This window comes from Propithecus coquereli, unplaced genomic scaffold, assembly GCF_000956105.1.
Source record: "Propithecus coquereli isolate 6110/MARCELLA unplaced genomic scaffold, Pcoq_1.0 Scaffold119, whole genome shotgun sequence".
Taxonomy (NCBI): Eukaryota; Metazoa; Chordata; class Mammalia; order Primates; family Indriidae; genus Propithecus; species Propithecus coquereli.
Window position 1 is genome coordinate 3,754,456 of NW_012135969.1, and position 17,422 is coordinate 3,771,877.

General features: G+C 51.2%; 1 protein-coding gene across 1 annotated transcript; it reads left to right on the top strand.

The window, feature by feature from the left end:
• Positions 1 to 10,298: 10,298 nt before the first annotated feature.
• On the top strand, positions 10,299 to 11,281 carry GJD3 (gap junction protein, delta 3, 31.9kDa). The gene has a single exon (XM_012661582.1). The coding sequence runs from the start codon at positions 10,400 to 10,402 to the stop codon at positions 11,279 to 11,281; it is 882 nt and encodes a 293-aa protein (XP_012517036.1). The 5' UTR covers positions 10,299 to 10,399.
• Positions 11,282 to 17,422: the final 6,141 nt, after the last annotated feature.

Consider the following 17,422-nt stretch of genomic DNA (forward strand, 5'->3'; position numbering starts at 1 on the left):
CAATGTTTTTGTAAATATTTACTATGTTTTTCTATTTAGCTTAATTCCAGCAATTTTGTAGTTTAATAAAATGTTCTAAACATTGCAAGCCATTGAATACCTTTTTTTAACCCATATCTACACCCTTTTCCTTACTCTAAAATATAGTCCTCTTCACTTCCTTTTTTAAATGATTCCTTACTTTAACAACTATTTTGATAACCTAGTTAACTACTTGATGGTATCAGCAAGTTGCTAATCCATTTAGAAAAAAAATCAGGAGTCCACTTGCTCAAGGCTTCTTGGGTGTGGCTCTGAGTCATGGTCCTCAAATTTGGTTCAGAATAAATGTTTTTTTGTTTTTTGTTTTTTGTTTTTTTTGAGACAGAGTCTTGCTCTGTTGCGCATGCTCGGGTGCCATGGCATCAGCCTAGCTCACAGCAACCTCAAACTCCTGAGCTAAAGCAATCCTTCTGCCTCAGCCTCCCGAGTAGCTGGGACTACAGGCATGTGCCACCATGCCCGGCTAATTTTTTCTATATATTTTTTTAGTTGTCCAGCTAATTTCTTTTTATTTTTAGTAGAGACGGGGTCTCGCTCTTGCTCAGGCTGGTCTCAAACTACTGACCTCGAGCGATCCTCCCACCTCGGCCTCCGAGAGGGCTAGGATTACAGGCGTGAGCCACCACGCCCGGCCAAAAAATAAATCTCTTTAAATTAGAAAAAAAATAGATAAATCCAACTACTACCTCACATCTTACACCAAAATTACATTCAAATATACTAAATATTTAAATGTCAAAAACCAAACTATAAAAAAGTTACTATAAGGAAAGTAATCTTGAGTTATAGAGGGGTAAATGAAACATAACCCCAAGAGTAGCATTACAAAGATATGGAGAAATGAGTCCTTTCAAAGAAATCTGGACAGAAAGGCCAAGCTCTTTGACCCGGTAGGTCTCACTTTAAGGAATTTAGTTCAAGAGAAGAATCAGACATGCAGAAAACTATATAAGCCTGAGGAACGTAGCAAGACCCCATCTCTACAAAAAAATGAAAAAAATTAGCCGGGTATGGTGGTGTGCACCTGTAGTTCCAGCTACTGCGGAGGTTGGGGCGGGAGGATCGCTTGAGTCCAGGAGTTTGAGGTTGCTGTTAACTATGATGATGCCACTGCACTCTAGCCTGGGTGACAGAGTGAGACCCTGTCTCAAAAAAAAAAAAAAACAACTATGTAAACACAAATATGGGTACAAATAAAAGGAAATCTGAATAAGATCAACAGATTATATCAATGTCAATATCCTGGTTATGATTTAATTTTTCAAAATTGGGGGAAAGTGGGCAAAGTGTACAAGGGGGTCTCCCAAAACTGCATGTTACAAAACTACAATTATCTCAAAGCCATATAACCAAGATGTTTATTGAAGTTTCTGTGATAAAATGGAAATCAACCTAAATGACCATAACACAACAGTAGAGAACATCAGGTAAAACAATTAGGTTAAACAGATTATAGTAAATGTGGAATACGAGGTACCTATTAAGAATTATCATGTCTATTATTTAGTGCTGTGAAAAGATGTTCATGACATTTCCAAGTGGAAAAAAGCAGGTTACAAATCAAAGGTGAAATCCCCATCTAATAAATATGCATTTGTTTATAAGATAAATAGTGGGAAAAAAGTATATAAACCCTCTTTAGAAAGAAAAAACGTCAGAAATATTTCTTTTTTAAAAGAAGTTAGCTCTTGACCAATAAAGTGCTGCTAACTAAAAAGTGAATACATTTTCTTGGGATCTCACTGTATTGCCCCAGCTAGAGTGCAGTAGCATCATAGCTCACAGCAACCTCAAACTCCTAGGTTCAAGCAATCCTCCTGCCTCAACCTCTTAAGTAGCTGGGACTATAAGTGCACACCACCATGCCCTGCTAATTTTTCTATTTTTTTATAGAGATGGGGTCTCCCTCTTGCTGGGGCTGATTTTTGAACTCCTAGCCTCAAGCAATCCTCCTGCCTCAGCCTCTGAAGCGCTAGGATTACAGGTGTGAGCCACCGCACCCAGTCTCTTGTGTGTTTTTAGTCAAGAAACCCATTTAAAAGAACTAAAGAAGTCACCTACCAGTAAGATCTGGAATTGACCAGAATGCGCACTGAGGCTACTGGGGATTTTAATAGACCATGGGGAACTATCAATCCAGCCTTGAAGAATCTCCATGGAAAACACTAATATATCTTTTCTTGCCAGATGGAACAGAGGAATTTGAGCTCGATGGTGAATGGTTGCATTACCACCTGTGTCAAAATTATATGCTTCACAATTGTCTTTGCTAGACCAGAGACTATGAAAAGGCTAAAAATGAGAACGTAAAAACCTACCTTTGATAAATTACAAAGTGAAAAGGTCGAGAGCTCTGGCAGACACCACATTAACTAAGTGATCACACTTTGCACACCAATAATGAGTGAGACCAAATGACATAATGTGCTCCTGATGTGATGCAGTGAGAAACACACGTCATCGCCCATGCAGTGTTCTTGCCAAAAAGACTTACCCTGAACCTAACCATGAGTGAACAATTAGACATAGTGAGTTATAAGACAAATTCCCGCTGAAAGGAGTGAGCTTGGGGACTTCTACTAACAAAGCAGATAGGCTCAACTACAAGAAAAGAAACAATCTGGTCCCAAATCTCAGCCTTGAATCTCTAACCCTGAATCTGTCTTGGTTTTTTTTCAAATTTAGAAATTCTCAGTCCACCTGACTGTTCTGAGTTGGGTAGATAACTAAAACCATGAAAGTAAAGAAATAATATAGAAATGACAAAGTAATCAAACCAATAGTATTTACAATTTTGTGTTAAATTTAGGAATAAATGTCAGTTATCAGGATAATGTGTCTGTATTACATATTTTAAGTGTCCCTAATGTTTAAGAGAATGTGACATTGAAATTATAACTTCAATTTAAATGTGTGATTTTTTAGGTGTGATTTTAATTTCAAAGGCTTTAAGGAATTTGATTAAATTTGTAAACATTATTGTAAAATTTGAAAGAACTTGAACTGCTACATTTATAAATTTGGTTTATGAGGTTTACAAGAGTTGTTTTAATGCATAGGAAGATATTATTTGTTAGAGTTGTAAGTCAGCCCCAGCCAGGCATTGGGAGTGTTTAGAAATTTAATCAATCAAGTTTGTAATTGGTGTTCATTGCTTAGGCAAATTTAACTTATCAAAATTATGAGATAATTGAAAATTAAAGAATAAGTGAAAGTGATTATTCTTATTTTTATACTGAAACTATTAAATGTATAACTGGAATAACTATGTAAATTGGACTTGAAGACTTACAAGGAAAATATAGGATTTTTTAAAATTTAAAGTTTTAATAAATTCAATATAAATTCAAACCCAAAGATACTGGATTTGCATACAAAAGTCCCCTTCAGGCTGGGCGTGGTGGCTCACGCCTGTAATCCCAGCACTCTGGGAGGTCGAGGCGGGCGGATCATTTGGGGAGCTCAGGAGTTCGAGACCAGCCTGAGCAAGAGCGAGACCCCCGTCTCTACTAAAAATACAAAGAAATTGGCCAAACAACTAAAAATAGAAAAAATTACCCGGGCATGGTGGCCCGTGCCTGTAGTCCCAGCTACCTGGGAGGCTGAGGCAGGAGGATCGCTTGAGCCCAGGAGTTTGAGGTTGCTGTGAGCTAGGCTGATGCCACGGCACTCTAGCCCAGGCAACAGAGCGAGACTCTGTCTCAAAAAAAAAAAACAAAAGTCCCCTTCAGACATTACAAACTCAAACTGATAGGAGCAAGCAAAATTACTCTATTTCATAAAGAATGGGAAGGGGGCAGGTGATAAAAGAGGACAGGATGACCAGTGTGGAGTTAAGAGGACAAGGAAGGGAGGGGGGAAGAGGGGAAAGAAGTCTCCCAGAGAGGTAGAGAGAGAGATGCATAATGAAAACTTAGAGAATGTCTTGTTCTCTGTTTTCACTGCCTCTACAAAGACTTTCAGTACAGATCTGCATTGCTTTTTTTCTTTTTAAATCAACCTTATTGAGGTATCATTTACACACATAAAATGCACATTCCATATAAAGGAAGAAGATAGGCAAAAAAGGAAAAAAAAAAAGCACATCCTAAGTGTACAGATTGATGACTTTTTGACAAAAATATGCTTATATTTCTCCCTTCCAAGGACTAACCAAGCTTAACCTGCTTAGCTTTCAAGTTTGGGGAGGTATGGCTGTAGACAATAAACATCCAGTCCTGTATAACCACCATCACAATCAAAATACAAAGCATTTCTGGCTGGGCACAGTGGCTCATGCCTATAATTCCAGCAATTTGGGAGGCTGAGGGAGGAGGATCACCGGAGTTCAGGAATTTGAGGTTACAGCGAGCTACAATCAGGACACTGCACTGTAGTCTGGGCAACAGAGTGAGACCCTGTCTCTAAAAAAATTAAAAATAAATAAAAAATTTAAAAAGTAAAATAAACCATTTCTATCAACCCAAAAAGTTCTTATGTGCCTCTTCAAACCCTGGCCCCAGACAAACATGGATCTGATTTCCACTACTATAAGATACTTTTACCTATTCTAGAACTTCATATGGAATCACAGTACACATGAGTTTGTTGCTGGTTTCTTTTCATTCGGCGTGTTTTGGAAATTCATCCATTTTGCAACTATCAATAGTTCCTTCTTTTTTTATTGCTGATTATTATTCCATTGTACGAATTTGTTTCTCTTCACCTGTTGATGGTCATTCGAATTGTTTCTAGTTTGGGCCCATTATGAATAAAGCTGCTACGAACATTAAAGTACATATCCTTTTTCAGACATATTTTTTCCTTTCTCTTGGGTAAATACCTAGGAGTGGAATTGTTGAGAGTATGTTTAACTTTATAAGAAACAGGAACTAGTTTTCACAGCAGTCGTATCATTTTTACATTCTCTCTTACATTCCTCAGTACGTTCAGGAGTTAGATTTGTGTTCTTTTGGATGAGACGGTATCTTCACCGGCCTAAAGGTGGTCCCGATACAGTCCTGATGAGTGTAAAAAGATATACCTGTTCAGATGAGATGCCCACACAAAATTACAAAAAAAAAAAAAAGATTGGAGAAAAAAAAAGATATACCTGTAAATGTTATCTTAGCTGGAGGAAAGGAAGCCCCATCTACAGATGACCTTGTCTTTTGCCCCCAGTGACTTTCCAGAACGTGTGCCAAGTACAGCTTTTTGGATCCAGGAGAATTGCTTTCAGGGAGGGAGTTGCTAAGGTCTGCCAGTCAAGTGATCTTGACCTGACCTGATCCCACTTCTGCCCTGCAGAGTCCCCCTTGAGGGATGCTGGAAGGGAAGGGACCTCAGAGTACTCTCTCTATACGACCTCAAGTCCAGGATCACAAGGCTGGGGTGACAGAGAGAGGGTCAGGACCCCCAGGCTCCAGGCAGTGATAGTGATTGTTCACACATCTTAACATATACAAACACGGGCCATTCAGAGCTGCACAGAGGAGAAAGGGACTTTGAAAGATGCTGCTAGGTGACTCAAACCCTTCCCCTGCCCCACCCCCAATCCCAAAGCAGTTTCTCTCACCTGTCAGTTCACTCTGGGCTTCAAGGAATGGAAGAGAGGGACTCCCAAGCCCCTTGGTCACTCAGACGAGGCTATTGCAGGGCCCAGACACCTTCAGGTACAGTTACTGTCCTTACGGAGCAAGGTTAAAAATGGGTAAAAAGGTTAAAATTGGGTGAAAAGGTAGGGACTTCCACTAATGAGCCCTCTGCCCAAGGACGGGAAAGAAGGGATGGGGCTTGCCAGAGGCACACGAAGGAAAACTCAAGAGGTGCCTTGGTTTGGAAGGGCCTAGTGACAAGGTGACAAGCAAGTCTGAGGAGGTTTTCCTCTTCTTTCAGGCAGAAGCTGCACATGCACGGCTGGTGGGGGGAACTGAGTGCCTCTGACGCCCTATGTCAGCGTGGAGGGCCAATACCAGAAGCAGATCTATGACAGCGAGGGCTGCATTCTCCCTACCCGGGAACTAGGCCACTTAGAATAGACTACATTACCCAGCCTCCCCTGCGGATAGATGCGGCCAATGACCTGTGAGCAGATGGGTCACGTGGCAGCTTCCCGGCATCCCCGAGAGAGTGGGCCTGGAGGGCGGGGCGTGGGAGGAGCCTGCGCCCTGGAGACCTCGCGGGGCTGGACAGCACTTCGCCCTCTTTATGTGTGAGAGAAACAAGCTTCTCTTGTTTAAGCCACAGCTTCGTATTTTTGCTGTTCCAGCCGAACCTAATCTTAAATAATTATGGAGCCAAAGGAGGAGCTAAGGCTGGCTGCGGAGGCGGGCCCCAGGTGTTGGTGGTACTTCAGAGCCCGAGGGGTCCGTGGGGGGCCAAAGGCAGGACCAAGGGGCGCGGGGAGCTGGGGCGCCCAGGTGAACAGAAGGTCTTCCGGCCTGCAGGGTTTTCAGGCCGCCGGGGAGAGTTAGAAGGGTCAGAAACGGCAAGGAGAGGGACTAGAAGTGATCAAGAGGAACCAACTATGCCCACCCTCTTGCACCCTCTCCCTTTCTCACCCAGGCATCTCGCCCAAAGCCAGCAGGGCTGGAGGCGGGAGATTTTTACCATCAACCCGCTCTGGAGCCCTTTCTCTCCAGGACTGGATGTTCTGTTTACTGAGCTGAGACTGAGGTGGCCACTTAAGTGCGCACAAGCTCTGGGGGAGACCAGAGTGAGCAGCTGAGGCATGGGACCCACAGAGTTCACACCATCTTGAGGCAAAGAAGATCTGCACCCTCTCCACCCCTCCCGCCCCACTTCATTCCTTCATCCCCCCAACAAACACTTACTGAACATCCACGTGCCAGGAACTGCTCTAGGCATTGGGGACAGGACAGTGAGTGAAGAGCCAAAAATCCCCATCCTGTGAGCATACACGCTAATGGGGGAGATGGGTGCTAAACAGGATAAATAAGAAAAACATAAAGTGATCAGTGCAAAGGAAATGAAGGGACAGGAAATAGGGGGTTACATTTCAGTTAGGGTGGGTAGGGAAGGTCTCATTAAAAGGCAACATTTCAGGCCAGACACGGTGGCTCACCCTGTAATCCTAGTACCCTGGGAGGCCGAGGCAGGCGAATCGTTTGAGCTCAGGAGTTCGAGACCAACCTGAGCAAGAGCGAGACCCCATCTCTACTAAAAATAGAAAGAAAAATATATAGAAAAAAATTAGCCGGGCATGGTGGCACGTGCCTGTAGTCCTGGCTACTTGGGAGGCTGAGGCAGAAGGATCGCTTGAGCCCAGGAGTTTGAGGTTGCTGTGAGCTAGGATGACGCCACGGCACTCTAGCCCGGGCAACAGAGCGAGACTCTGTCTCAATAAATAAATAAATAAAGGCAACATTTCAGAAAAGACTTTTTAAAATGTTAGCTGGGCACAGGAGACAAAATACAGTCATGTCTTGATTACGTCACTGGGATTAATTTACTGGGTACAAACATGAAATGCCTGCATATGTGTCTATGTATGACTAATGCGGGCAGTGGCCCCACAACGCCACAGGCCAGGGAGAGGTGTCTGGAACAGACACTGGAGCAGGGCAGGACGGGCCTCTCAGCCCTGCCCAGTCTTCAAGCATGGCTAAGAATGGGGCCTCAGGCTGCCAGCTCTGGGCAGCATCAGCAACACCTCCTCCCAGGCTGGACAGTGCTATCTGGGAAGGAGCATGGGCCCCTGAGATTGTAGAGTCTCCTGTGTCTGGCCCTGTGGCATCAGGGGCTGGGGACAGTGAGGTGTGACCATGGGCTCTCCACATCCCACCCCACCCTGGCCCCCCACCTCTGCCGCTTTCCATTCCCGGCAGGCAGACAGGGTCTGATGGGGTTTTTCCGGGCTGGGCCAGTGGCCTGACCCAGCTGGGGTCACACGGATGGGGTGGGGACCATTCCTGGACAGTCACAGAAGATGAGGTGGGACCCTGAGCCCCTGTGGCTGGGGACAGGGGGCAGGTAGCAGCTTTGCCAGGAGCAGGCTGAGGTCAGAGAGGGGGGCTGTCAAAGCGCCCTCACCCCACATCCTGTTTTCGGAATGTGGGGCCCCAGCACTGTGCTTTTTCCTTTGGACTTTCTCCAGGGCAGCGTTCCCCCACCCAGGCCCACTCCCCAGGGAACCTGCACGAGGGTGGGAGGGTTCCCCAGCACACCTAAGCAGGGGTTCACCTAGAGTTTTTCCAGACTGGGTTGGGCCCCTGAGCCAGGGAGTAGGGAAGTCACATTCCCATCCCTTCCTGAAAACAGGCCTGGGGATCCCAGTGGGCAAATGGAAAACCACATAGGCCCTCATGGCTGGGCAGGGAGAGGAAGTGGTCCCCTTCCCCCTTAAAGAGATAGGCTTGGTCACCTCCAGTGCCTGCAACCCACCAGCCCCACTGGGGACTGCCGGGCTCTGGGACACCAGCTGAAAAACCCAGCCAGGCCGGGTGGAAGACGGTTCTGTAAAAGGCTCAAGAGCTCAGGCTCTGGAACCCGCCAGGCCAGCATGAGGCTGGGACCGGCTCTTTACTGGCCTCGTGACTATGGGCAAGTGGCTTAGACCCTTTGAGTTTCAGTTTCTCCCACTGTAAATAGTGCCCTCCTGCCATTGTTCAAAAGAGCATTGAATGAGCTAATTGGGCTCCATATAGGGCCTCGCCCACCAGGTGCACAGGTGAAGGAGGGGAGTGCTATGTGGTGGGGCATGCTCCGAGGAAGACAGGGGACAAATAAAACATCCTAACCTGGGAGCGTCCCCTCCCGGGCTGCTCAGATCACCATCGGTCACCCTAACTCCCCTCCCCATGGGACAGCTTCCCCCGCCACCTAGGGCAGTAGGAGTGGACTCTCAATTCAGAGCCTTCTGGGGGGAAAAGGAGTTTTCTACATTTCACATTACAAAATAACATGTTCGTTGTAGTAAATCTGGGAAATTATATAAAAGCAGGAAGAAACCACAGTCTTAATTCAACTACCAAAGCCAGCCACTTGTGATAGTTTAATGTCTTTCCATATGGGAGTTCTTCCAGACATCCCAGAGAACATTTGGTTCCCTGTAACATGGTTGGGACCTCAACTTGAAGACACAGAGCTGGAAGGAAATGTGGGGTCAGCTGGCCCAGCCTCCTCATTATACCAAGCCAGGAGATTCCGGCCCAGACCCGCTGAATGACTTGTCCCAGGTGAGCAGTGGCAGACTGGAACCAGGAGCTGTTAGACGTTTGCTGCTCCTTAAACGCCAGCAGCCAAGCTCCCTCCATCCATGAAGACTATCTTCAAGGGGACACAGTCAATAGCAGATCTATGCCCCCCAGTGTGGAGGAGTCTGGCGGGCTGCCATGGCCTCCCTGGTTCCCTTGATAAAGGATGTGGCCCTGGTTAACCCATCCCCCATTTCTAGGTGGAGACTTAGCTATGGGGGTGCTGGGGGAGGGCTGGAAAGGGAGGGGTGGCAGAGCCCAGCATGGGGTATGGCCCTGCATCTGTTCCCTAGGGTGGAGCCAGCCAGCAGGGTCTCCCTGTCCCTTTAAGAGAAGGGGGAGAGCGAGCCCCTCTGGCCATCCTGTCCTGTCATCCATCCCAGCCAAATCCGAAAGGGAAAATGAAAGAGGGAGCGGGAGAAGCAGGTCCCAGCCACCTCTCAAGGTCCCTCGCTCAGCTGTGACACCTCAGCTCCAGCCCCAGGGTGAGTGGGGTCGGGTGAGGGTTTGGGGTCACAAGGGGCCTGTGGGACCTGTGTGAGAGGGGCAATGGGGGCTCTCAGGAGATCTGGGGGCTTCAAGCCAAGGTCACCAGGGAGGAAAGCGAAGGCCTGGGCCAGCGTTCCCACCACACTGGGGTAGGAGTGCAGGGACGCCTCCGACAAGGACCCCGTGAGATTTGTGGAAGTGGGGCTATTTGTGTCAGCCCCCCCAACCTGAGAGGAGTTCACCGCAGTAAAAATGGTGGAGGAGTCGTCTCCCTGGGTCTGCCGCTCCCACTACTCCCAGCGGAACCAAATTGGGCCTGGAGTCCTGGGTTCGAGGCCCCACTCTGCCCATGGCAAACATCCTTGGCAGTGAGGACCCTGCTGGGTCTTTGCTTCCACCAGGCAAGTCAGGGGCTGGGCCCTGCTGATCCCCGACGCCCCTTCCAGAACCTGGAATCTGGAAGCGAACAGGGTCTAACCCAGCAGGCCGTGGGCATGTGAGGCGCCTCCCCACCCAGCACCATGGGCCCAAAGGGAAGGGAACCCAGGGTTGAGAATCACCTGCTACACTCACCCTGAAATTAGAGGTCTAACTGACCCCACCCCGATGGCGTGGAAGGGGCGGGGGTCCCTGACCTGCCCCGGCCTCTGACCCTGCCCTGCGTCCCCAGCGCCATGGGGGAGTGGGCGTTCCTGGGCTCGCTGCTGGACGCCGTGCAGCTGCAGTCGCCGCTCGTGGGCCGCCTGTGGCTGGTGGTGATGCTGATCTTCCGCATCCTGGTGCTGGCCACGGTGGGCGGCGCCGTGTTCGAGGACGAGCAGGAGGAGTTCGTGTGCAACACGCTGCAGCCCGGCTGCCGCCAGACCTGCTACGACCGCGCCTTCCCGGTCTCGCACTACCGCTTCTGGCTCTTCCACATCCTGCTGCTCTCGGCGCCCCCCGTGCTGTTCGTCATCTACTCCATGCACCAGGCAAGCAAGGAGGCGGGCGGCGCGGAGGCGGCGGCGTGTGCCCGCGGGCGGCCCGAGGGTCCCTGCGCGCCCTGTGCCCGGCGCGCCCGCCGCGCGCGCCGCTGCTACCTGCTGAGCGTGGCGCTGCGCCTGCTGGCCGAGCTGGCCTTCCTGGGCGGCCAGGCGCTGCTCTACGGCTTCCGCGTGGCCCCGCACTTCGCGTGCGCCGGCCCGCCCTGCCCGCACACCGTCGACTGCTTCGTGAGCCGGCCCACCGAGAAGACCGTCTTCGTGGTCTTCTACTTCGCCGTGGGGCTGCTGTCGGCGCTGCTCAGCCTGGCCGAGCTGGGCCACCTGCTCTGGAAGGGCCGCCCGCGCGCGGGGGAGCGCGACAACGGCTGCAGCCGCGCGCACCAGGAGGCGCAGAAGCTGCTCCCGCCGCCGCCGCCGCCGCCGCCGCCGCCAGCCCTGCCCTCTCGGCGCCCCGGCCCGGACCCCTACGCCCCGCCCGCCTATGCGCACCGGGCGCCGGCCGGCGACGGCGAGGGCGGCAGCGGCCGCAGCAAGGCGTCGCTGGCTACTGGCCGCCAGGACCTGGCCATCTAGCGGCGGGCACTGCCTCGGGCGGACAGTGAGGTCCGAGGCTGGTGGGGACCCCACCAGCTCGGCGTCACTGCAGAAGCAAGAAGTGATTTCCGCAGGAGCTGTCGCAGGACCTGCCGGAGCGGGAGACACGCAGTGGGGATGGCCCGCGAGGTGGCATCGCACCTGCCTGGTGCTGCCTCCCAGCTGCCCCGGGCAGCAGCCGTGCGCCGCCGAGCTGGGGGCGGAGAATGAACTCAAGCAGGTCCTTGGTGCCACGATCTAGGTGGAAAGGACGAGGCCGGGGCCTGAGAGAGTGGACAGGAAGTGGGCAGAGCAGAGTGGAAGCTGGAGGGCAGTAGGTGACCTGGTTGTTTTACTGGGGACAAAAACAATTGTGATACCAGCATTCCCAGGTGCTCTCTTCAGAAAGGAGTGGCCTCCATGTGGGCTCCCTGTGAGTGTGCACACATGTACACACGCATGCACTGTGAGCTGTGTGCACGTGCACATGGAAAGCCTGTGTGAGCTCCTTGTATATGCATGCATGTGTGAGGTCCTTGGGTGCATGCTTGCACATGGACACACGTATGTCCTGTGTGAACTATGTGTGCACCCACGTGGACAAGTACATCCTTGTGAGTACATTGTGCACACATGCACATGTTCCTCCTGCATGGGCTCACTGTGTGTGCACCTGTGTGAACTCTGTGTGCACACCTGTACACGTGGACATCCTTTGAGCTCTCTGTATGTGCACATGTACATCTGGTGTGAGCTCCGAGTGTGTGTGTGTCGGTGATCTCCGACGTGCACTGCTGGGGTGGCCAGGATCCAATGCCAGCAGCAGCCACAATGGCTCCCTCCCTACTGCCCGAACCCAGCCCACCCACCAGGGCACAGGAGGTCTCCCCACCTGAGAGCCCACCCAGGAAGGGAGGGGGAGGGGAGCACCCCATTCCCAGGGCAGGCCTCAGTCCCGCAGGGCTGGCGAGCACATCCACACTGTCCACCCTGTCGCCAGGCAGGGAGGCTGGGCCCTTTCACGGAGGTGGAGTGGGGGTGGGCATGGGGCAGGAGGGCAGCACAGAGAGTGTTGTCCTTTCCTCTGCCATCTTCACCCTCCCCCCCACCCCGTTGCTGCTTCCTTCTTCTATAAACATGGTTAAGTTCCTTCCATCTTCAGGGGGAAGAACCTCCCCCCAAAGCAAATGTGCTCCTGGCCCTGGTTTCCCCCTTCTTCCTCCCAGGCGTTCAAAGAGCTGTCTGCAGGGCTACCTCACGCCCCCTCCCACCCCTCCCCTGCCCATCTGTCCTCCCACTTCACCACCTGGGTGCACTGCTCTCCATAAGACCACCCAGGACCTAAGTGACAAATCCAGGGGCCTTGTCAGACCCTGCTGACCTGGCCCAACCTCCTACTGCCACGACCCCACTCTGCTCGAGTGTCTTCCACGTCCCTGGCATTCCCCTGCCCCCTAGTCACGTGCTCACCTTCCTCAGCTCTCGTCCTGTGCCCTGCACAGCAGGTGGGGGGACTTTCTCAACAGCCCCCCTATTTAAGCCCTTGGGGGCTCTCCTGCCCTCAGGGTAAATCCAGCACCTTCTCGAAGCTTCCCAAGCCTCCAGCACCAGCACACTGGCCTCCCCCTGGTTTCTGGGCTCCTAACGATACCCCATTTTCTGCTGTTAACAAGCACCATGCCCAAGTGTTTGAACATGCTGTTCCTTTGCACAGAGCAGCCACCCTCTCTCTGCAGCCTCCTTCTGCCCTAGCTAAGGCCTTTTTGGTCTCACTTGGGAAGAAAACAGATGCCTTTAGGGAGAGGCCTTCCATGGTGGCTCCCACCCCAAGTCAGAGCTAAAGGCCCCAGGGTACGATGCTTCCCCGGGAGGAGCACCCTCCTGCAGGATGGCATCGCTATCCCCGTCCATGGCACATAATAGGTGCTTAGTGAGTATGTGCTGGATGAGAAACTGAAGGTGTCCCCCGGCCCACACCATCGCCACGCCCAAGCACTTACCCACACTGACAATAGGCACCACTATCTCTCTGACGACAATTCACTGTCCACAGCCTAGACCCCTCCATACACACTTAGACTTGGATGTCCAGCCGTTTTCCACATATATTCGTTCAACAAATATTTACTGAGCACCTACTAAGTGTCAGACAGTGTTTGAGATCGGCATCATCTGATAGAAATAGCATGTGAGCCACATATGTAATTTCGTTTTTCATTAGCCACATTAAAAAAGTAAAAAGAAGCAAGTGAAATTAATTTTAGTAATATATTTTTTTAACCCAATATACCCAAGCTATTATCATTTCCAAGCATCACTGATATTAAAAAGTATTAAGGAAATATTTTACCTTCTTTTTTTTCATACTAAGTCTTGGAAGACTTGGTATGACACTTAGAGCACATCTCAGTTTGGACCAGCCGCATTTCCAAGGCTCAACCTCCACGTGTGCCTGGTGGCTGTGCATAGAACGGAGCAGATGTAGATGTTGGGCTGCGTTGGTGAACAACACCTGCCCCCATGGAGCTTACCTTCTGGTGGGAAGGCAGACAATAGGTGGATATAGAACATATGTCAGGTAGCAGTAAGAGTAAGAGGGGAGAGAATGCCATTCCTCAGCAGGTGAGACTTAAACAGGTTGTAGCAAGGGGCTGGCCACGAAATGGTCTCCAGGAAGAGCATTTAGGTGGAGGGAATGGCAAGTGCAAAGGCCCTGAGGCAGAAATGCACTGGGGGGTGGGGAGTGCAGCCGGCAAGGAGGCTGGTGTGGCTGGAGTGGAGTGAGTGGCTCAAATGCAACCCCAACATCCTTAGTTCCTCAGCTCAGTTACTGGCACCTCCATCCACTGAAGCCACCTCCACCCAGTTGCAGCCCAGCCCGTCCTCTGCACACCTTCCGCAACTCAGCAATCCTCTGGTCCTCCCATTTTACCACCTAAGCATCCCCCTAGCTTGCCCCCTCTTCTCCCACCCTGCAGAGGCTGCCCAGGCTCAGCCCATCACCGATAGCCTGGAGAGCTCCCCAAGTCCTGCTCCTGCCTCCTCTGCTCCAACATGAGCACCCCATTTGCTGGCTTAAAACTCTTCACTCCCATTGGCTTCAGGACCAAGTCCAGCTCTTGATTTATCACCTAGCTAACTCTGCACCCCCCCAGCTAACTCTTTCCCTTAGAGATTTAGCTGAGAGGGGCCACCTCGTGCAGGAAGGGCTTCCGAGCCCTGCCCCAGGCCTGGTTAAATACCTCCGTCCTGCATCCCTGTAGACTCAGTCGTTGCCCTCCCCAGGTTCTACCCAGTCACCAGCCTCTGGGTCAGTCTCCCTGTGGAGGATGGCTCCTGGCTCGGTGAAACGCAGGTCAGCCCTTGATGACCAGGTTCTAAGCAGTGGTTCTCAGCTGGGGGCAATTTTGCCCCCAGGGGACATTTGGCAATGTCTGGAGCGGTACTTGGTTGTCACAGCTGGGAAGGTGGGGTGGTGGGAGGCACATCTAATGGGTAGAGGCCAGGGGTGCTGCTCAACTTTGTACAATGCGTGGGAAAACCCCTCCTAAGTAAAAATTACCTGGCCCAAAATGTCACTAGCGCTGAAGTTGAGAAACTGCTTTACGGCAGGGAACTGTTAACCAAGGAGGGCAACTGCAAGCCAGAGGTTCCCAACAGCAAAGGCACTACCACAAGTGGGGGCCACTGCTTTGGTTGTCACAATGATGGGGGATACTGTTGCCATTTAGTGGGTGCGGGCCCTGAATGCCAAGATATCCTCCCACAATAAAAAATTGTTGTGCACAACTTTAGAACGCCCCACTGGACATTTACATAGTGAAAAACTTCTTTGTGATTCCCTGAGCCCCAAACTTGACTCTTTTTACACATATAACATTCAGTGTGTTTTGTTTGGGTTTTTTTTTTTTTGCACAGTTTTGTTATAGATCGAATATCCTAGTTATTTTTGGTTTTTGATACGGGGTCTGGCTCTGTGGCCCAACCTGGAGTGAAGCGGTGCAATCATACCTCACTGGAACCTCGAACTCCTGGGCACAAGTGATGCTTCCACCTCGGCTTCCCGAATAGCTGGGACTACAGGTGTGAGCCACTGTGCCAGGCTAAATATGCCAGTTTTTATTTCAACATCCACCCATACTCTTTAATTTTCCTGGGCTTCTTGTACAGAATGGCTTCTGACCTTCTTACTTTTTAAAAAATCCAAATATATTTGTTAAAAATAGAGGCAGGTTTGTTTCCATGTGCCTGAGGAAAAAATAAATAAATAAATGGATAAATAAAAAGCAGTAAAAAATAGAGGCAAAGCCTGAGCAAGAGCGAGAACCAGTCTCTAGAAAAAAATAGAAAAATTAGCCGGATGTCGTGGCTCATGCCTATAGTCCCAGCTACTGGGGAGGCTGAGGCAGGAGGATTGCTTGAGTCCAGGAGTCTGAGGCTGCTGTGAGCTATGACGATGCTACTGCACTCTAGCCCAAGTGACAGAGATCCTGTCTCAAAAAAAAAAAAAATAGATGCAAGAGTTAATGTACTGAAACGCATAGCACGTTCCCTTAATTTGTCCTTTATAATACAGTTGTGATAGCGTATTGATTTTTGAAAGCATGTGTACAGGTATGTTTTACTAAATTTCATTTCAAATTCGTAAAGATGTTAGAAAATACAAGAGAGAACAAGCGCCTCTGCCCGCCAGCTCCCTCCAGCCTCGGACAAGGAGTTAAGCAAGGAGCTGCCGCCACCTGGTGGCTGAAGTAGAAATGGCAGACGGTCGGAACCCTTTGCCTCCCCAACGCCCCACCACCGGAGGCGCAGGGTTGGCCTCCCAAGCTTCCATCACAATCCCGGGTTCTTGTTAGGTTGCCATGAGCCCCTGACCCCCAGCCCCCGTGCCATCTGCCACTCCTGCCATGAAGGTCAAGTATGTGGTCACTCCCCAAGTAGAATTCCTCTGCCACTAAGTGACCCAGCCTCTGGCTTCCTAAGGACCAGGACGGTGTGTGGGCAGCGGTTGGCTTCCTCCCTCAGATTAGGGGCTCCCAGACCCCGAGGCTGAGGGCTTCCCAAGGATAGGCCTGTCTCCTCCCTCGGGTCGCCAAGGCCCCAGCACCACAGGCAGGCCTTGGAGAGCAGCTTGGAAGGGGTGCACTGGCCAAACCCTTGGTCCCAGTGCTCATACCCGACCAGAGGCCCAGACCCCATGAGGAAGTCCCCATCCCTAGCCCCCTGTCCAGACCCTGAGAGGAGGGGTGGAGGCAGTGAGGCTAGAGGCGTGTGTAGAATAAATATAACTTTATTCTTTATCCAGTAGATCTCAGTGGAAAGCCCAACAGTAACAGGTGCACCAGTGGGCTCCAGGGGGCTGAGACCCCAACCCCAGGTCGAGGAGGTCAGGGCAGAGCCAGCTCCCCCATCCCCCAGCTGGGGGTGCAGGGGTGAGGGGAGGAGACCCCCTGTAGGCCCGTCCTGCGGGGCAAGGAGGGGGCACGGTGTGGGGCAGGTGGGGGTGGGGGCTGGCCAGGGAAACAGAGGAACTCAGGCCAAGTGCGTGCGGGCCTGTCTACGGTCCACAGTGCATGTGCGTGTGCATGTGTGTGCGTGTGTGTGTGTGTGTGTGTGTGTGTGTGTGTGTGTGTCTGGGGCCCTGCAGGGGTGCTGGTGGCTGAGGCAATGGGTGGGGAGAGGATGGATGACGTGGGCCCTGATGGAAGGCAGCTCTGCTGGGGAGACGGTGCAGAAACACGCACCCCATGCGCGTTCCGAGCGTCCCCTCGCTTCGCCCCTGCCCTGCTCCCCATGCAGAGGCCAGGAGCCATCCCTACAGGGGCTGCAGGGCCGTCCACACCCAGTGGTTAGGCAGAGGGAGAGGGGGACTGGCTGTTCCTACAGCACGAGGGAGGGAGGGGACGGCAGGCCTCGGAAAGTTAGTACTTCACAGTTTGAAAGAGAAAACTGAGGAGAAAAAGGCTGAGGAGGGTGAGGGGGCGCAGGGACACGGGAGAGAAAGTGGGAGCCCCTCTGAGCCACTCCCCTCCCCCCAGGACCCACCCCCTCCAGCTCTGGATCCAGCTCCCCCCAATACACAGCACAAATTCCTTCAGTATAAATGTGCTTAAAATGAAAATTCTTATTAAAAAAATATTA